The 21,570-nt window shown below is 37.8% G+C and overlaps 1 protein-coding gene across 1 annotated transcript in view; it reads left to right on the top strand.

Moving 5' to 3' along the window:
- TTC17 (tetratricopeptide repeat domain 17) overlaps positions 1–21,570 on the top strand; it is a 152,426-nt gene that overhangs the window by 56,077 nt on the left and 74,779 nt on the right. Inside the window, exons 6-15 of the mRNA XM_007946512.2 lie at positions 2,056–2,165; positions 2,750–2,894; positions 3,315–3,454; positions 5,175–5,335; positions 13,295–13,407; positions 14,659–14,811; positions 16,354–16,469; positions 16,626–16,791; positions 17,837–17,914; positions 18,254–18,478. Of these exons, the coding sequence (XP_007944703.1) occupies positions 2,056–2,165; positions 2,750–2,894; positions 3,315–3,454; positions 5,175–5,335; positions 13,295–13,407; positions 14,659–14,811; positions 16,354–16,469; positions 16,626–16,791; positions 17,837–17,914; positions 18,254–18,478 (1,407 nt within the window). The remainder of the gene's footprint in view (positions 1–2,055; positions 2,166–2,749; positions 2,895–3,314; positions 3,455–5,174; positions 5,336–13,294; positions 13,408–14,658; positions 14,812–16,353; positions 16,470–16,625; positions 16,792–17,836; positions 17,915–18,253; positions 18,479–21,570) is intronic.

Genomic DNA, 21,570 nt, shown 5'->3' on the forward strand with positions numbered 1-21,570 from the left:
AAGACCAACAAATTATTCATTGAAAATACATTTTTTCAACTTAAATGGTGACTGTACATGAACCTCACCAGATGGAATATACAGGAATCAAATTCACTGCATCTGTGGAAAGGGACAATGGAGAAGCTCAATTGATCAGTCAGAATAAAGCCAGGGGCCAGCTGTGGAACAGGCCATCAATTACTTGCATGCAAGTTAAGCTAAAGCTGAAGAAAATTAAAACAAGTCCACAAAAGTCAAATTATAACCTTTAAATATATTCCACCTGACTTTAGAGACCATATGAAGAATAGATGTGACTCACTGAACACTAGTGACTGAAGACCAGTTGAGTTGTGGAATGACATCAAGGACATTGTATATGAAGACAGCAAAAGGTCATTAAACAGGAAGAAACGAAAAGGCCAAAATAGATGTAGAAGAGACTCTAAAACTTGCCCTTAAACATAGAGTAGCTAAAGCAAAAGGAAGAAATGATAACATAAAAGAACTAAACAAAAGATTTCAAAGGGCAGCTCAAGAAGATACAATGAAATGTGCAACAACCTGGAATTAGAAAGCCAAAAGGGTAAAACATACTTGGCATTTCTCAAGAGAAATAACTGGGAGGGAAAAAGAAATTAAGCCTTGAATTGCAATATTGAAGAATTCTGCGGGCAAAATATTGAACGATTTCAGGGAGCATCAAAAGAAGATGGAAGAAATACACAGTATCACTGTACCAAAAAGAATGGATTGATGTTCAGCCATTTCAGGAGGTGTAGCATATGATCGAGAACCAGTGGTACTGAAGGAAGAAGCCCTTGCTACATTGAAGGCATTGGTGAAAAACAAGGTTCCAGGAATTGATGGAATACACATTGAGATATTTCCACAAATGGATGCAATCCTGAAAGCACTCATTCATCTATGCCAAGAAATTTGGAAGATGTCTCCTTGGCCATGTGACTGGCAGAGATCCATATCTGTGCCCATTCCAAAGAAAGGTGATCCACCAAAATGCGGAAATTATCGAACAACATCATTAATATCACACGCGAGTAAAATTTTGCTGAAGATAATTCAAAAATGGTTGCAGCAGTACATCAGCAGGGAACTGCCAGAGATTCAAGCCAGATTCAGAAGAGCACATGGAATGAGGGATATCAGTGGTGATGTCAGATGAAACTTGGTGGAAAGCAGAGAATGCCAGAAAGATGTTTGCCTGTGTGTTCTTGACTGCAAAGGTATCCATGTCTGTGGATTATAACACATTCTGGATAATGTTAGAAAGAATGGGAATTCCAGAACAATTGTGCTCAGGAGGAACCTGCACACAGACTAAGAGGCAGTTGTTTCAACAGAACAGGGGGATACTTCATGGTTTAAAATTGGGAAAAGTGTGTGTTAGGGGTGTATCCTTCCACCATACCTATTCAGTCTGTGTGCTGAGTAGATAATCTGGGAGGTGGGACTATATGAAGAAGAGTACAGCATCAAAATTGAAGTTTGAATTAGATTCTAAACACACGTGAAAAACTGTCAAATGAAAATTCATCTTTCACAAAAGCATAAGCTTGTCATTTGATTGAGTTTGTACTTTGACTCAGATATTAAATAAGTGTGAGTACCATTGGTAATGAGATAATTTCATAGTTCAGAAATGTCAGGTTAGAGCAACTGGCATATTTAAACAGCTTATATTTTAACTTCTAACGTCCTCAAATAGAATGTGACATGTTGTGGTCCCTCATTGGTTTTTCATCCTCAAATAGAATGTGACATGTTGTGGTCCCATGTAGCTGGTTTTTCATCTTTGTTTCCCCTTGAAATGATAGCATGCACTTGGACATTCTTCACATGAAATCACACCTTAATGTACGTGCTCAGCTGATGATCAGGACGAATGTAGTGTATGTGTTTGTTGTCCTCTGCTTTATTACTAGTATAATTAGGCATGGTCCTCATCCTGAGTTTTGAAAGAACTAGAGTATTAAAGATACTCATTTTGAACACTGTAAGGTAAACAATCTCTTGAATTGTGTTTGATTGCCATTTTATTTGTTTAATCTGTAGAACTCTTCCTCATGGGTATTATATAACATGGCTTCATTTTACTGGAGAATAAAGAATGAGCCGTATCAGGTAGTGGAATGTGCCATGCGAGCACTTCACTTCTCTTCCAGGTAAGGGTCCTCCACTCTGGATCTCCTGATTTTCCTCATAATTCAGGACTGTTAGAAAAGCATTACCTAAGAACACAACTGGAAGAAACATTGCCTTGTGCTTCTGTTCCTCCCATCCCTCCAGAGAAATTCATCCTATCACAAAAATCACAGATGTCTGAGAGTTCAACATGGTAATTCCATAATATACCTCTGACTTCCATTAAGGAAAATATTCATAATGTGAATGTCCTCTGATCCATTTGAGACTTAAATGCAAGGACTTAACCTGGAGAAATTATCATAAATTAAATTAAATTTTTCTTAAATACAAACCCTAAATACATTTTGGAACCCTAAAATGTCAGCTAGGCTTTGTTTATGTGGCAAAATTTGTAGCTATTAGATTGAGTAAGCACCATCAATATTGTAAAAACAAGTCATTGTGATTTTCTTACATTATTTTCTCTTCCTATAATTATGCTCAGAGTTATTTTCCTAAGCACAGTAACTTCAAATGTCATTTACCCTTGTCAGGTAGTTACACGTAATCATGGAACACATTAGATCTTTCCTAAGATCTGATTATATCTTTCCTCTTTTAGGCACAATAAAGACATTGCCCTGGTCAACCTGGCCAATGTCCTGCACAGAGCACATTTCTCTGCTGATGCTGCTGTCGTGGTCCATGCAGCCCTGGATGACAGCGACTTCTTCACCAGCTATTACACTTTGGGGAATATATATGCAGTAAATACAAATTTTTGTTTCATGAGTCAAATGAGTTACTTTTCTTTTTTTTCATTAACATATATTTTTTTTCCTTCCCCTTTTATATCTGAACAAGGGGACAGGGATGGACATGAAGAAATTAGAGGAAAAACTTCGACATATTAGTCATAGTTGTTCTAGTCTCTTGACAGAACAATTGTTAAAAATATTCAACTTTTACAGAGTAGACCTATTACTTTTTTCACATAGCAATACCTTCCAACTAAACCATCTAATAACATGTGTTCATATTGTGGAGATCTGACCACTGATGAAAATGTTCACTGTAGAATGAGATGCGTGATTTCATAAATAATTAAGGGATTGGGTTAGATGCAGTCATGGCTAACTTTCCCCCCCGCCATCTGTGTGTGTATGTGTTTGTTTTTGTCTCTTCAGATGCTTGGGGAATATAACCACTCAGTGCTCTGTTATGACCATGCTTTGCAGGCCAAACCTGGGTATGAACAAGCTTTAAAGAGGAAGCATGCTGTCCTGTGCCAACAAAAACTTGAGCAGAAATTGGAGGCTCAACATAGGTAATTAGAAGGAAGAATTTTGCTGAAGCACTAGCACCATAGCACCTTAGGTTAGATTTGTGTGTGGTGATAACATGTTACTTTGGTCATAGAATTAAAAAAGAAACTTCTTTTTACTGATGAATAGGTCCTGTCCCTATTCTACATATGCAGGTGTCATAGCACAAATCAGGGAGCCCTGGTGGTGCAGTGATTAAGCACTCAGCTACTAACCAAAAGGTTAGAGGTTCAGCCCTATCAGATGCTCTTCAGGAGAAAGATGTGGTTAGTCTTCCTCTGACAAGATTACAGCCTTGGAAACTCTATGGGCAGTTCTACTTTGTCCAATAGGGTTGCTATTGGACAGACTTGACTGGGCAGAAACAGATTTGCAGTTTTTTTGGTTTGTCTTTTTGCTTTTAACCCAAATATAGTGATGGTATAAAGTAATCTCCAGATTAGCATGGATTCCAGGAACCAGAGAATGTGTGCAGTAAAATCTATCATTTTGATGTTTAAATTTTTGAGCACCCATTACTTTTATGAAGTGAGTTTTAGGGATTGGAGATACTCAATAATTCTTTCAATTACCTTTCTATTTCCATAGAATACACCACTCTGTGTCAGTAAAATCACTTGTACATGCTATATTTAATCTTTCTCTTTGGCTTCTAGGGTTGGACAGTTGTTGTATTAATTATGTGGAACTGAGAGACATTATTTGTCCTACAGTTTAAGTAAATTTGTGTTTTTAATTGTACAGTGATGGGATTCTGTTATACTTAATCCTTGGAGTATATATACTTAATAAAGCGTATTAGTTTTCATTCCGTAAGTAATGGGGACAATTTAAAAATTTCACATAAGTCAGAAGTAAATTGTTCATCTCTTAAAGAATTATCCTTAATATTTTTGTATCCACTTCAGTTATTAGAGAATTAAATGGAAATTTGGAACCCATTAAACTTTTGGCATTTGCTTTATCTTTCGATCTGCGTGATGGAGTAAAAAGGAACAGTGATTATTTGTTTCTAACTTGCTTCTGTTATACCTGGCTTTGTTTTCATTCATAAAACTGAACTTCTTCCTAAGGTTTGCTATTAAGAATGGAATTAGTTCTCTCTTACCCAGTCTGTACAGCTCTTAAATCTCCATATGTAACAATATAATAGAAAATAAGAGTTTTGTGACTAAATATAATCAAACAGCTGATTTATTAAAATCAGGTGGTAGAGAATATTTCTTTCTAAGGAAGAGTTTTCTGTGTTTTTTCCCAAAATATGTTATCCTGGGAGATAGATTATGAGATCAAGGTTCTGTGGCGCTCGTACCCTTATCTTTACATAGGCTCAAAAGCAGGGAAGGGTTCTAGAAATCTTTGAATGTGAATGTAACAAAAACAAATTTTATAGAGGGAATTGAAATTGTTAAATATGCGAAGATTTATAGTATATTGTTTTATGGTACCTAAAAGGACAGCACACCATAGAACGTCAGGATATTTATATTTAAGGGAAGAATTTCACATCCATCTTTTTACCCCCATGTTTTAATAAGACACTATCATTTATTTATTTCTGTTATTCTTGAGCTTCTGATAACAGTGGTTGCATGTTAAAATAAAAGGACAAAGCATTAGCAATCATTGCTGAGAACCACAATATTTATGCATGTACGTGAGTTTAGTAAGTCACCATTTTAAAGCTCTGTAACTTTTTTCCTGATATTAAAAAATGCTAAGATCCCTCCAGCGAACACTGAATGAGTTGAAAGAGTATCAAAAACAACATGACCACTATCTGAGACAGCAGGAGATCCTAGAAAAACATAAGCTGATTCAGGAGGAACAAATCTTAAGGAATATCATCCATGAGACTCAGATGGCAAAAGAGGCACAATTAGGTAAGTATTAATTCCCAGTGATTGAGGACAGGTTAGGAAGTTTCCTTCTAGCGTGCTTTCATACTGTCTGTGTAGCCACAAAGCAGAATAAAGGTGTGTTTATGACTCCACTCAATCGTGAAGTCAAGATCCATTACAGTGAGTTTACCAGGAGGACAGCAGAGTTGGTTGGGTCCTTCTTGCTTTTTTAAATCAAATGGGGAAAAAAAAAAAAAAAAAACACCTCACTGCTGTTGAGTCCCTTCCGACTCATAGTGACCCTTCCTTGGGTTTCCGAGGCGATATCTCTACAGAATTAGATTGCCCACTCTTCCTTCCAGGGAATGGCTGGTGGGTTTGAACCACTAACCTTCTGGATAGCAGTCACATGCCTTATCACATACCTTAGGCACTGTGCCACCACATGTTGTTGTTGTTGTTGTTATGGGCCATTGAGTCTGCCCGACTCATAGTGACCCCTCCCTGGGTTTCCGAGGCAATATCACTATGGAAGTAGATAGCCCAACCTTCCTTCCTAGGAGTGGCTGGTTGGGTTTGAACCTCCAGCTTTCTGGTTAGCAGTCAAGTGCCTTAGGCACTATGCCACCAGAGCTCCCAGTGCCACCGCATAGTGGAGTACAGACTAAGACTTTTAGATCCTGAGAGGCTAAACATGTACTTGCTCTTTGTGGCCCACCTCATTGCTTTACCAGCTTTAATATGCATAGGAATCTCCTTGGGATCTCTTTCAAATGCAGATTAGGTTTTAAAAGAGTTTTAGATGATGACGATTGAGATTGTTTGACTCAGCTCTTCACAAGGAGTTTGTCTGTTGAGTGATCCCACACTTATAATGCTTTGTTTCATCTCCTATGAAATACCACTGGGCAGTTCAGGGACCACAGCTTTCTGCCACCTGCTCAAGGTTGTGCAAAATTGACTGTTTCTCCTTCCTTATAGAGATGAGGGGTCATAACTAATCTCGTGGTTCTAATTCCCCTGACAAGGATTCATATGGGGAAATATCTTCCAAGGCAGAGATGTTCATTTCAGCTGCCCTGGAGCAGTGCAGTCGAAATAGTTGTTGTTGGTTACCTTTGAGTCAGTCCCAGCTCACAGAGACCCCATATGACACAGTAGAACTGCCCATAGCCTTTCATAGGTTGTAATCTTGTGTTTAAAAAATTTATTTTGTTGTTGTTACTGAGAATATGCACATATTATTAAAATAGTCATAATTATTACTTCAGTTGGTGGCAGAGCCAGAACTCAAAACCAACATTTCTGACTCTTAAATTTTCTTATCACTAGAATTTTTTTTTGCCCCTTTTTTGCTCTTTCTTTTTTTATTTGACTTATTGTTACATATGCTTAAGGTCCTGTTCAGGTGTCCATTCTACTTGGAAATCTGCTGTGATCCCCACATTTGGGTCCGATGCCCTTGTATGTGCTCCAGTAGCTCTGTGTACTTCATGTGCTCCATGTAATTGCTTTCATTATTCACTTATTAAAACATTAAGTTTAAAGTTAAAAAAATATATACAGATTCTGATCTGTAGATCTGAGGTGGAATCTGAGCTCCTGCCTTTCTAACAAGCTCCCAACAAAGTCAATTATTATAATGAAATGTGCAAAGACCTGGAATTAGAAATCCAAAAGGGAAGGATATGTTCAGCATTTCTCAAGCTGAAAGAACTAAAGAAAAAAATTCAAGGCTTGATTGCAAGAGTGAAGGATTCTGTGGACAAAATAGTGAACAATTCAGGGAGGCATCAGAAGAAGGTGCAAGGAATACACAGAGTCACTGTACCTAAAAGAATTGGTTAATATTCAGTCATTTCAAGGCTAGCGTATGATCAAGAACTAATGGTACTAAAGGAGAAGTCCAAACTGCACTGAAGAAATTGGTGTAAAACAAGGCTTTAGGAGCTGATGGAATACCCATTGAGATGTTTCAGCAAACAGCTGCAACTCTGGAGGCATTTACTTGTCTGTGCCAAGAAATTTGGAACACAGCTGCCTGGCTAACCAACTGGAAGAGATCCATATCCATGCCCATTCCAAAGAAAGGTGGTCCAACAGAATGTAGAAATTATCAAAAAATATCATTAATATCACACACAAGTAAAATTTTGCTTAAGATAATTCAGGAACAGTTGCTGTGGTGTATTGACAGGGAACTTCCAAAAATTCAAGCTCAATTCAGAAGAGGATGCAGAATGAGGGATGTTGCTGATGTTAGATGGATCTTGACTGGAAGCAAAAAGTGCCAGAAAGGCCTTTACCTGTGTTTTATTGACTATGCAAAGGCATCCAACTCTGTGGATCATAACAAATTATGGATAACATTGCAAAGAATGAGAATTCAAGAACACTTAGTTGTGCTCATGAGAAAACCTGTACATAGACCCAGGAGGCTGTTGTTCAAACAGAGAAAAGGAATACTGCATATTTCAAAATCGGGAAGGGTCAACATCAGGGTTGTATCCTTTCACCATACTTAATCCGTATGCTAAGCAAATATCTGAGAAGCTGGACTATACAAAGAAGATTGTGGTATCAGAATTGGAGGAAGACTTCTTAACAACCTGCAGTATGCAGATGATACAACCTTGCCTACTGAAAGTGACGAAGACTTGAAACATTTATTGATGAAGGTCAAAGAATATGGTCTTCAGTATGGGTTACAACTCAACATAAAACAAAAATCCTCACAACTAGACCAATAAGCAACATCATGATAAATGAAGGAAAGATTAAAATTGTCAAAGACTTCATTTTTCTTGGATTCACAGTCAACACACATGGAAGCAGCTATCAGGAAATAGATGTTGTATGGCACTGGGAAAATCTGTTGCAAAAGACCTCTTTAAAGTGTTGGAGAGCAAAGAAAACACCTTGAAGACTAAGGTGCGCCTAACACAGGCTGTGGTATTTTCAGTTACCTCATATGTGTGTGAAAGCTGGACAGTGAATAAGGAAGACTGAAAAGAATTGATGCCTTTGAGTTGTGTTGGGGAAGCATACCAGAAATACCATGGACTGCCAGCAGAATGAACAAATTTGTCCTTGAGGAAGTGCAACTGGAAAGCGCTTACGAAGCGAGAATGGTCAGACTTTGTCTCACCTACTTTGGTCATGTGGTCAGAAGGGACCATTCCCTGGAGAAGGATATTACATTTGGTAAAGCAGAGGATCAGTGAAAAAGGGGAAGACTCTCAGTAAGATGAATTGACACAGTGACCACAACGATGAGCTTGAGCACAGCAAGGATTGTGAGAATGGCACAGGACCAGGCATTGTTCGTTCTGTTGTACATAGGGTCGCTACGAGTTGGAGCCAACTTGATGGTACCTAACAACAACCTCCCAAGTGAGGTCTGATGCTGCTGTTCTGAATTCAAAGGGCCATGTGAACACAAGCCAGACACACCCTGGAAACAAAGCATCCGTACTCTTGCACAAAGACTGGCAATAAAGCTAAACATTCTTATTGTTGTTTTCTTATTCCCTTTAGAAAATGATTCTTTTTATAGAAATATAATTTATGTACGGTGAAATACACAAAACTAAAGTGACATGGGGAGCTCTGGTAGCATAGTGCCTAAGGCACTTGACCGCTAACCAGAAGGCTGGTGGTTCAAACCTACCAGCCACTCCTCGGAAGGAAGGTGGGCAATCTACTTCCGTAGTGACACCACCTTGGAAGCCCAGGGAGGGGTCGCTATGAGTCAGGTCTGACTTGGCGGCACATAACAACAACAAAGTGACATAGATCAGTGCATTTTTCTTCTTCCTTTTTTTTTTTTTTTTGGCAGTGTTCCCTCCTCCCCTCCCTTCTCACCCCTGGTAGCCAACAAAGAGTTTCCTTCCATATATAAACCTTTCCTTGACTTTTTACAGTAATGAACTAGTACTATATTTGTCCTTCTGTGATTGACTTATTTCACTCAGCATACTGTCCTCCAAATTCATCCATGTTATGGAGTGTTTTGCAGATTCTACATTGTTCTTTAGTGTTGCATAGTATTCCATTGTGTGTATGTACCATGGTTTGGTTATCCATTCTTCTGTTGATAGGCAGGTAGGTTGTTTCCATCTTTTTGCTATTGTAAATAGTGCTATGATGAACATGGGTGTGCATATATCTGTTCTTGTCCTGGTTCTCACTTCGTTAGGATATATACCTAGTAATGGGATTGCTGAGCCAAATGGTATTTCTAATTCCAGCTTTTTAAAGAATTACTATACTGCATTGCACAGTGCTTGTATCATTTTATAGTCCCACCAGCAGTGTATGAGAGTCCCAATCTCTCCATATCCTTGCCAGCATTTGTTATTTTCTGTCTTGGTGAACTTTCCGTTAGTGCTGGGGTGAGATGGTATCTCATTTTGATTTGCATCTCTCTGATTGCTTATGGTCATGAGCATTTCTTCACCTGAATATCCTCTTTGGTGAAGTGTATGTTCATGTCTTCTGCCCATTTTTAAACTGGATTGTTAATCTTTTTGTTGTTGAGGTGTTGGAGTTTTCTATAATTTTTAGAGATAAGTCCCATGTCAGATATGTTGTTGCCGAATATTTTTTCCCAGTCTGTAGGTTCTCTTTTCACTCTTTTGGAGAAGTCTTTTGAAGCACATAAAAATTTACTTTTTAGAAGGTCCCGTTCATCTAGTTTATCTTCTGCTGTTTGTGCGTTTTGGGTTATGCTTGATAGTCTATTTATGCCGTCTCTTGAGTGGTACATTTAATCCATTGACATTCACTGTAATTATTGACAGGTATGAATTTGTTGCTGTCATTTCATTATGTGCTTTTTCATGGTGTTCCTAATTTGTTTGTTCCATATAATTTTCTGTGCTGAGCTCGTTTTGTTTATGAATCGTGTTATCACTTCCTTCGTTGCTGTTGTTTTAGTATTTGCTAAATATTTGTGCTGGTCTTCTTCTTTATTTTGATGTGAAAGTTTATCATTTTTCTTTGAGGTTACCCTGTGATTTATTATTTTCTTCCCAAGTTTAGAACAGACTGTGTGTCTTGCAGTTGTCTTAACTTCCTCACCATTTAGAAGTTCTGTAACTACACAGTTTTTTCCCTCTTTTTGGTTTGTAGTTGTCCTTGTTTGTCAGTTGATGTCACTGGTTCCCTGTTTACAATATTGTAGGCTTATTTACTTTGGATACTTCTACAACTGGATTGGTTTCTGGATTATGTCATCATGTGTATTAATGGTCACTTGTTGTTTGCTGTTGTTGGTTCTCTGTCCAAAGACTCCCTTTAGCATCTCTTGTAAGGTTGGTCTGGTTTTAACAAATTCCCTTAATTTCTGCTTATCTGGAAATCTCCTAATTTCACCCACGAGCCACTCCTCAGAAGGAAGGTTGGACAATCTATTTCCATAGTGATACTGCCTCGGAAACCCAAGGAGGGGTCACTATGAGTCAGGTCCAACTTGACGGCACATAACAACAACAACAATTTGAGGGACAATTTTGCTGTGTATGTAATTCTTGGTTGGAAATTTTTCTCTTTCAGGGTTTTATATATGCTGTCCCATTGTCTTCTCACCTGCATGGTTTCAGCCAAGGAATCTAAGATTAGTCTTATTAGTTGCCCCTTGTAGGTAACTTTTCATTTTTCCCATGCTCCTTTCAGGATTCTTCCTTTGTCTTTAGTTTTGGTGAGTTTGATGATGTCTTGGTGATTTTCTTTTGGGATCTGTCCTGTTTGGGGTTCATTGGACTTCTTGGATAGATACGTTCTCATCTTTCATCATACTAGAGAAGTTCTCTTCCACCAAATCTTAAACAGTTTTCTCTGTGGTTTTATTTGTCTCTTCCTATTCTGGAATTCCAGTTACACGTAGGTTATTCCTTTTGATGGTATCCCACATGAATCTTACGCTTTCTTCATTTTGTTTTGATCTTTTTTTTTTGATTAATCCCTTTCCAAAGAAGTATTGATGTATTTCCCTTCAATTTCACTAATTCTGTCTTTCATTAATTCTATTCTACTTCTTTGCCAGTTCAATATATTAACCTGTTTCTGAAAATTCAGTATTAATCTTCTGGATTTCTATCTGTAGATTTTTTATCATTTCTAATTTTTCATTTATTTTGTCATTTTGTTCTTGTATTATCTTTCGAAATTCTTCTAGGGTTTTCTCTGTGTTTTCCTCAATTTTGTCAGTGTTTCCCTGATTTATCTCTCAATCTGTTTGAAGTACCTAAATATAATTATTTTGAATTCTTTATCAGAGAGTTCCAATGTGTTTCTTCCTCAGGGATGTGTTCTGGGTCTGTATCCTGTCCCTTGTTTCTCCTGCTTTATTTTACTTCTTTGTATGGCCTGTGGTGCTCTGTTGTCTCCGAGGCATTGTGATGTTTTATGTGTTTTTATTTAATTGGTGATTTTATGTTGGCGTGACTTGCCCAAGATTTTCATTTTCTTTGTTTTGTTTGGATATTATCTAAGGAAGTAAGGTGTTGTGCTCCTCTGTTTGCTAGTTGGCAGCACTTATACACTCACCATCTGTCTCCTTTCCCATTGTCAGCCGCCGTATGTCCCTACCATCCTTGGCAAACGAAGCCTATTCTTAAGTCCCTGGAATCCAAATAAGAATGCTGTCGCTTTAAATATCCATAATGGCTCCCACTTGTAAACATTAAAAATGGCTGTGCCCTCAGTCACTTTAAATATCCAAAATGGCTTCCACTTGTAAACATTCAAAATGGCTGCACCTTCTGGAAAGCTGAAAGTCTACAAGCTCAGGTTGTCTCCCTCCTTGCTATTTCATCAGCCACCAGTGCCGTCATCCCTGGAGCCCTTGGCGACCAGGACTGATCGTTAGGTCAATTCTCAGGTCCTAGTGCCACTTGGAAATATTCAGGCTGTTGGTGCTGTCAGAGTAGCTGACAGTCAGCAGCTCTGTCCATCTCCATATGCACTGTTTTTATTCAGGTTTTTGCACTAGTTGGTGCCTAATCCACTTCTGTGTACTTCCTTTCAAAGCTCAGGGCTCCAGGATTATCTTCTGTATCTCTGTCAGTTGGTTTCTGGTTTCTCTGTTGAGGAGGGTCTGTGTAGCTTGTCTGCCTATTCCACCATCTTAATACAGGAATTCTTAAGCTGGATCAATGGATTGGTTTCAAAGAGTTCTGAAATCCTCCAAAAATAGTATGCAGAATTGTGTATATGTTTTTGTAAATTCAGAATGTATATACACTATTGGGTTTTTTCCCCCTGGGGAGAAGGTATAAAACTCTTATTAAAATCTATTAGAGTTTGTGACCCCAAAAATAGAAGGATTAAGGTTCTAGATCTAAGTGAACTTGAGTTAGAATAGTAAATTCATGATTTTGATTCTATTCAAAACGTGTAGTTTCTGATCAAACCCTTAGGGAGCAACACCAGTAGGTAAATTGATAGAGTCCCTTAAATTACACCCTTCTTCCCTGATACATATCTTGGTCTGAAAAACCTCTCAGTCTTTGAACATTAGCTATGATTAGTTACAGTCCACCTCACAAGTTTTCTTTTCAATTTTGAGTGTAAAACATATTTCCCAAGAAACAGTCCTAGGGATTACTTACGGCTCAGTCTGTTCTGAAATACATCCAGAGTTCTTATATATAAGTTTGAAACAGATTTACGAAGTTTGTAAAGCAAATTCTCTTCAAAGAGATCGTCAAAATCTTGTAAAACTTTGGAATCAATAGATTTTACAGTCTGGGAATGTAATTGCCAGATGATACCTTAGTGATCAGCTAGTGGACTACCTTTGGTTTATAGATGGGGAAACTGGGGCTTCTTTAGGATGATTTAATTTAGCCATTAATGAGTGTCTCTTTGTATAAGTACTCTCTGTGTATATACTCTACTAGACTGTGAGGGATAGAAGGTTGAAACTAAATTACTCAAGCCAAGAAAATCATGTATGCACTACTGACCTTTCTCATCATTTGTAATTTCCTATTCCAGGAAATCATCAAATATGCCGTCTGGTCAACCAACAGCATAGTTTACATTGCCAGTGGGACCAGCCTGTACGCTACCATCGTGGAGATATCTTTGAAAATGTGGACTATGTTCAGGTCTTTTTCTTGGTCTTTTCTAGTATTTATAAACTTCTGCATATCTAAGAGAAATATCATTTCGTTTTCCTTCATTCCTTATATGCTGATCCCTAAAATGTGTGTCATTTAGATTTATAAGATTTTGGTATTATTTTTATAAAATCAGATGTTGTGCGGAGTACTCGATCACTGCATGGATGGCAGTTCAGTTTCCCAAAGTGCAGTTTGTATGTGCTCCTTGGAAGCGAGAATGGCCAGACTATCTCACCTACTTTAGTCATGTTGTCAGAAGGGACCATTCACTGGAAAAGGATATCATGCTTGGTAAAGTGGAGGGTCAGCAAAAAACGGGAAGACCCTCAACAAGATGGATTGATACAGTGGGTGCAATAGTGGGCTCAAGTATAGCAAGGATTGTGAGAATGGCACACAACCAGGCAGTGTTTTGTTCTGTTGTACATAGGGTCACTATGAATTGAAGCTGACTCGACAACTCCTAAAAACAACACAACAACAATATGCTGTGTATGATTGGATTGGGCTGTTTGACTCAAGCCTTCGTCTTCCCCTTCCACATACATCTGTGTCTATCACCACCCAGAAAGCCCATGTCCCTTCCATGTCCAGAGCTTTTACTGGGGATCTCATTACATAATTCAGAGTCCAGCCCTTTCCCTGCAGTTGGTCAGTATCACAAGATAATTACAAGGTTGATAACCCAGAGTAGGTCCTTAAGGCCTTGCTATCCTCCACCTAAGAGTCACCTCATTAGCATAACTTGTTAAGTTAGGTATAGTCTGGATGCTCATCAAATACACTTAATGATTACTGGGGAAATTTTAAGATTGTAGAGGCTGTTTCTCAGGAACCAAGAATAAAGACCAAATTCTTTGGGTAAAGTTAAGCCTCACAAAGGGGAATAATGAACCAAATCTCTAGACCAGCTGTTTATTAAACCAAAGAGTCTACATTATAGAAAGAAGTAAAAGAATTGGGGGGTGGGGGAAATCTATGCCAGTTTTCTCGTAATTAAGGACAAAGTTGGTTGAAAATTGCTCAGTATGACAACTTTTTACCTATGGCAACTTTTTACTTATGGGAGGATACTATTTGGGCATAGTTTTTAAATTAGAAGATCTGATGGCTTTGTTACTAAAATAGTTTGCTTTCCTACTAATTTTCAATGTTTACTAATTTTTTTTGTTTGAGTTAAGTCTTAGTTTTAAGTCCTTTCCCACCTTTAAGTTGATTTAACTTTTCATTTTCTAGTTTGGTGAGGATTCATCAACCTCTAGTATGATGTCCGTGAACTTTGATGTTCAGGCAAATCAGAGTGATATCAGTGATTCAGTCAAGTCTTCTCCCTCTCCTGTAGCCCATTCTGTTCTCTGGATCTGGGGCAAGGACTCTGATGCATTTAGGGTAAGTTAACAGAGGATAATAAAGGGGTTTTCTTACATAGCCACAGTCTCTTAAATTAGTGATCCTCAACTCGTTGATATTAATATGATCCCTATTAGTTCAGCAAACATTTATTTCACTTCTACTATGGAATGCCCAATGGAAGCATTGTGCTAAGTAATGGATAAGTGAGATACAGTTCCTTTTATCATCTAGGTGTTCTTCCCAATCAAGTAGGGAAGACGGACACCCTGACTGCAGTCCACAGTCCTGAACTCTGCGTATAATTACTACCCTTAATAAATTTCTAAACTTGACCTAGTATATACTTGTGTATACTTATTTAGTCAGCATTCTTTTATTAAGCTCCTACTGTGTACCAGGCTGGGAATATAGTAAACAACTCCTTATTCTGCTGGAGCCTACATTCTAGGGGAAGATACAGACAGTAAACAAGTTAGTAAATAAATACCAATATTTCTAGGCCAGCCAAGAATTAGTTACATGCTAGCTATTGGACATCCCAAGATAGAAAGGCAAGGTCTGTGTATGTTTTGTTCACCATTAAATTTTCAGAATTTAACCATGCTTTTATTCTAACTATAAAACTCAAAAATAAAACCTCACTGCCATCAAGTTGGATCCAACTCATAGCGACCCCTCCTTGGGTTTCTGAGACAGTATCACTAAGGAAGTAGATTGCCCAACCTTCCTTCCAAAGAGTGGCTGGTGGGTTTTAACTGCTAGCCTTCTGGTTAGCAGTCAAATGCCTTAGGCACTATGCTACCAGAGCTCCCATTCTAACTATACAAGCACTCAAACTTATTACTATAAATTTTCTAGAATTTGACAGCTTCAACATGTGAATTTAATAACCCTCTAGTGTGTATTATTTATATTTAGAAAAGTGAACATTTCACAAATCAGAAAACAACTTAACTTCAGCATTGGCCAAAAAAAAAAAAAAAATGCCAGTTTTCTAAACTTAAGTATGCTTTCATGTAAGTAATAAAACTCCAATTCATCTGGGCTTAAACTGAAATAAAACTTTCTTCAGTAGGAAGTCCACACGGCAGGCTTTGAGTTTGATTGATTAGTGGCCCAGTGATGTTATCAGTGACCCCTTTTCTTCCCCTTCTCCCCTCTGCCATCCTACAACATTTTCTTCATCCTGAAGCTTATCTTCATGGTCATAAAATGACAGCCAGCAGAAACTGGAGTATCATGCTTTTTTGTTCAAGTAGCAGAAAAGACAGAACCTTGCTTTTCTTTCCAGAAACCCAAGCAGGCCTCTCCTTACAGCTCATTGGCTCAGCTGACTTAGGCCAGGCTAGCCCTGAACCAGTCTGTGGTAAAGTAGGTGGAATTACTGTGAGCAACTCAGCCTAATAATCTGGGAAAGACAGAATCCTTTGGAATCAACCACAATGTCCACCACATTTATCTTAAAATATTGAAATTTCTATTAATAATCTTAGTACATTTAGATTCTTTAAAAAGTTCATTTCACTGTTGACAAATGGAGTCCAAAGAAATTGATGAGAAACTTTATTTCTTTATTAGGACAAACAGCATGTTCTGTGGCCTAAAAGAGCAGATTGTGCAGAAAGCTACCCTAGAGTCCCTGTTGGTGGGGAATTGCCAACCTATTTTCTACCTCCGGAAAACAAAGGACTCAGGCAAGTGCTGATGGATTTGGCAAAGCACCTGATTCTGCATGATTGTCATCTGGCAGTTCTTTGAGAGCACCAGCCTTGGACTTGAAAGGTTAAGTCTTTATCTTGACATCACCCAAACTTTGCAAATATGAATCTTGTTCCTTTTTCTTGTGCCAGGATCCACGAACTCAACAGTGATGATTATTCTTCAGAAGAAGAGGCCCAAACCCCAGACTGTTCCATAACTGACTTCAGAAAAAGCCAGACTCTGTCCTACTTAGTCAAAGAATTAGAGGTCCGCATGGATCTGAAAGCCAAAATGCCAGATGACCATGCACGAAAAGTAAGGCTCACTTAGGCTGGTGTTTATTGCCGTCCATGCTGGGTGACTTCGGAAGCCTCTTAGATGGAACAAAAGTTTGATAGAAGGCAGCTGTTGAGTTTTAACTTCATACAAGTGAAGGATAGAATTAAAGTATTGGTAAAATGATTGAGCAGTCAGTCATGCAGGCATGCTGTTGAAAAAGTGGTAGGAAAGTATTCCTCGGGGCTGCTGCTTATATAGACCACCCTAGTACTATTCTTTTGACTCAAAGAGTTATGGAGATGAATAATACAGAACTCTCAGTTTACCTAAAGGAAGTCATTCTGACTACTTTGATTTAGCTTTGCATCCTCCAGTCATCCAGAAGTTTATATGAATTGAAAGCTTGAAGGTTGTCTTTCCGTGGCCTTATCAACCCTGCTTTGGCCTTACTTGATGTCCTTAGGAATTTGTATGAATATGATAACTGCTTTGCAAACATTATGAATAAGTTCTCTTGCACTGTTTTCTTTAATTCCTGTTATTCATAACTTAGAATGCTTTATTGCTGAGTATAGATTATATGAGTTACTATATTAGATACCATTTTAGAGAGAGAAATGAAAGAAATTACATTTTTACAGAGAAAACAGACCATCACAACTGCCTTTTTTTAAAAAAAATTAATTTCAAAGCTATCAGCAGTTACTACTTATATTCAACAAATATTTACTGAAGCGAAAAGAAAAAAAAACTTTAAGTAGAAACGTATACTGAATTCCATGTCCCCATCACACAGCTTAAATAACTAATATCTCACAGCCAATCTTGTTACTTCTTGATGAGTTCTTAACAAAATAAGAAACAGTATATGTTATTGCATATATATTGTCCTTAAAATCAGTGCATGTCAGCAGGTGAACACCTATTGGTATATTGATTAATTATTCATATTATACTTATAATTAAAATATCTACTCAAATGAGCTCTGCCTAAGTAACTCAAAAAAGGATTGGCATCTACAAAATGCTTTTAAAATGTCTTTATTTTAAATTGAGTTGGTCTTCCTTTTGATGTTTTCAGATTCTGCTTTCCCGTATTAATAACTATACTATCCCAGAAGAAGAAATTGGGTCTTTCTTATTTCATGCTATTAACAAGGTGAGTCACCTGCTTTGCACATCCTAAACTTGAAACTTTAGTGCTGCTGTTGTTTGACATCAAGGAAATCCAACTCCTAGAACTGCCCTACAGTGTTTCCTAGGCTGTAACCTTTATGGTAGATTGCCAGGTCTTTTGTCCTATGGAACCCTGGTGGTTTCCAACTGCAGACCTTCATTTTGCAGCTGAGTGCTTAACCATGGAGCCACTAGGGCTCCTTAAACACTTATTGTTACTGAAAGTCAAAATATACTAATTAAAAATCCTGTACAAATGCATTGTAATATGTAGAATAAATATTACATTGTTGTATTAACTGAAATATTTGGGATTTTTTAGCCAAATGCTCCTGTCTGGCTCATACTCAATGAAGCAGGACTGTACTGGAGAGCAGTAGGAAACAGCACTTTTGCTATTGCCTGTCTTCAAAGGGCTTTGAATTTAGCTCCACTTCAATACCAAGACATTCCTCTTGTCAACTTGGCCAACCTTTTGATCCACTATGGTCTTCATCTTGATGCCACTAAGCTACTACTTCAGGCTTTGGCTATCAATAGCTCTGAGGTGAGGTTTTATGTTTCTCTGGAGTTCGTCTCTGGAGTATACTGTGTGTGGTAATTCAAATTCAAAGTATGTTGGTATTTTTCTGGGAAGGGCATAGAAATGTTTTGTTCTTCAGAGTAGAATTTACATATTTCTGGAGACAGCATAGAAAGGATTTGTTTTTCTTTTTGATATGTTCATCTTTTTATTTTAAAATGAAATTTATAATTTTACAGATAATGTTTTAGAGTTTACATTTAAATAAGAGTGGCATAGCTTCTAAAAAAATGTGCTGCCTCTTTTTTATGTCCATCTGAAACATCTGGTTCTTATTTTACCCTATGTGTCACAGCGTACACAGTTTAGTATTGTACTGTTTCATAACTTTATTTTATATATATCTTCATACCAACCAAGGCAGAGCACAGTTTAAAGGTTGTTTTGATAAGAGTAGATAGGTGGGTTGATATCCATGTCCTGAAACATGTGAAGTCCATGGAATTATGTGACTGCTTTGTAGTTATTGTATTTCATAGTTTCTAAGATGCCCTTTTATTTTTCATATTTTGACATCTCTGAAATCTGCATGCGTGTTAAAATAAATGGCCTCTTAGTTTTAATGGTATATAGTTATAATAAATACATAATTAAATGGATTTTAAAGTTAATGTCTACATGTCTGTAAGTTACATCTCCAAAGAAACCTCTAACTGAGATATGCATGAAGAGATTAGATTTGTTTCAGGTACTCCAAAATTAACTTTTTTAGTATAAGAAGGACACACTGTTAAAGAGTTTTCTTTGAAATATACAAATCCTCATGTATAGATTGTATAGAGTTTATAGATTTATATATATAAATCTAGATTTATAGATTCTGTCGAGTTTACAGTCTCTATACTATGGAGCATTAAGTTGCCAAAGAAGTCCATAAATATTTATTGAATACTTACAGTGGGCCACATGCTGCTGGTACATTGGGAGCAGATGCTCTGTGTGGATGTAATGAAGTGGGCACCCAAGTGGAAGGCTCAACACAACTATATTCCCCTCAATACTTCTTTCTACTGCTGTCAGCCAAGACAATTAGACAATATTCCTCCAAAGAAGGAAGAGCTCCCTTTGGTATTAGTTGCTTTCCATATTTTAAAATTAGAGAAAACTGTACTAAAATTTCATTTGTTAAATACTGTGGTACTGAGACAGAAATAGGAAGACAAATCAATGCATTAGAGTTGATACTCCTAAAATAGACCTTCACCAGTCCCCCTGCTCCACACTGTCAGCATTTGGAAGTATTTCCTTGTAAGCTCTTTAATGCAAATAGTGTCATAGTTTTGCATCTCTACTGTACAGGTGATTTTTAAAGTTTATTATAAAAAAATATTTATTATTACATTGTTTTCATAGCCAAAAATTGATATGGTTGTGTGTGTGTATGTATATAGTTGTATATGTTCAATGAATAGATACACCACAACTTACTCTTCTGTTGTTGAGTGTTTAGATTGCTGACAGTGCTTCACTCACTCACTCACTGCCGTAGAGTCATTTCTGACTTTTTGAGACCCCTTCCTGGGTTTCCGAGGCAATACCTCGTTGTTGTTGTTATGTGCCGAGCTATGATCAATAATGATTTGATAACTACCTTTCTACATAAAGCCTTCTCTCTGTTTCAGATCATTTTTTTAAGAAAAATTTCTAGCAGTGGAATTACTAGGTCAATAAGAGAATGAGTATTTTGATAGCTCTATATAACAAAATGCCAAAGAGTACAAGGAAAGGTTCAGGCCAATATACATTGCCATCACTGAGGTCTAAAAGTACTCATTTCTCCTATCCTCACCAGAATTGGACAGCTGAAATAGCTACTGACTTTTTTTGATTGCTTCCTAGAGCAGTCCCCAGACTAGGCAATTTGTGTGTAAGAACGCATTTAATCTTAGGAAAAAAACCCTATGAGGGAGGATTTACCCATTATATTCATAAGGAAACTGTAAGAGTTAAATGTTCAGAAAAATTAATGATTTACCCAAAGTCACAGAGCTTAGATATGAATTCAAGAACATTGGCCTCAGAGCTTAAATTCTTTTTTTTTTTTTTTAATTGTGATTTGGGTGAAAGTTTACACAGCAAATTCACTTTTCATACAGCGGTTCACATATACTTTGTCTCATGACATTGACTACGATTTATCCCAATGCAACAGCTCCCCTCCCACTTCCTTCCGATAGTTACCTCTTCCCTGTGTCCATCCCTCCATGCACTCCTGCTGCTCATATGCCTGTCTTTTGTTTGGCTGGAAGCCACAGGTGTGGGTTCAATTCCAGACAATTCCAGGGCAGCTAGGGGCCATAGTCTCAGTGGTTCCACCAGGCTCTATCAAACCAGCAAACCTGGTCCTTCCCCTTTTTTTTTCCAAATGATTTTGAGTTTTGTTCCACATTGTTCTCCCTCTCTATCCAGGATCTCCTACATAGATCCCCCTCTGAGTGGTTGATAGTGGTAGCCGGGCACCATCTAGTTCTTCTGGTCTCATAGTCATATAGGCTGCGCATCGCATGGTGTACCAGTTGCTTGGACTAATTGTTTACAATGTTTGGTTTTCTTCATTCTTCTTTGCTCTGGATGAGGAGAGACCCATCATTGCATCTAGATGGCTTCTTGCAAGCTTTTAAGATCCCAGTCACTAATCACTGAAGTAGGAAGTAGAACAATGTTTTGTGTTGTATGTTATGCTAATTGAGCTTGATGTCTTCTGCCACTATGATCCCGAGCCCACAGGTTCAACTACTTACTTCCTCTGGGTAGCTGGCTGTGGCCAAGAAGTGGCTACAATCTTGTCCCTTGTCAGCTCTACTATACACCTGGGAATTCTTACAGAACATACAAATATACTTGTAGAAATGTTGTCTGCCAACCCTATACATGGTCTTGGGCACACTCCTCCCTGTATAGACATACCTAATAGTTCAGCCTGTCCACCCATCTATCCACCCATATACCCATTTTGCCTTCACCAGCAACACAGTACTGTATGTGCAAAAGGGTTCATCTTTGTTGTCTCTACCTCCCGTCTACCTCTCTCTCTCTTCCTCTTCCTCAGTGCCACC

The sequence above is a fragment of the Orycteropus afer genome, unplaced genomic scaffold (assembly GCF_000298275.1).
Source record: "Orycteropus afer afer isolate SDZICR_OR568_19922 unplaced genomic scaffold, OryAfe1.0 scaffold00165, whole genome shotgun sequence".
Lineage (NCBI taxonomy): Eukaryota > Metazoa > Chordata > Mammalia > Tubulidentata > Orycteropodidae > Orycteropus > Orycteropus afer.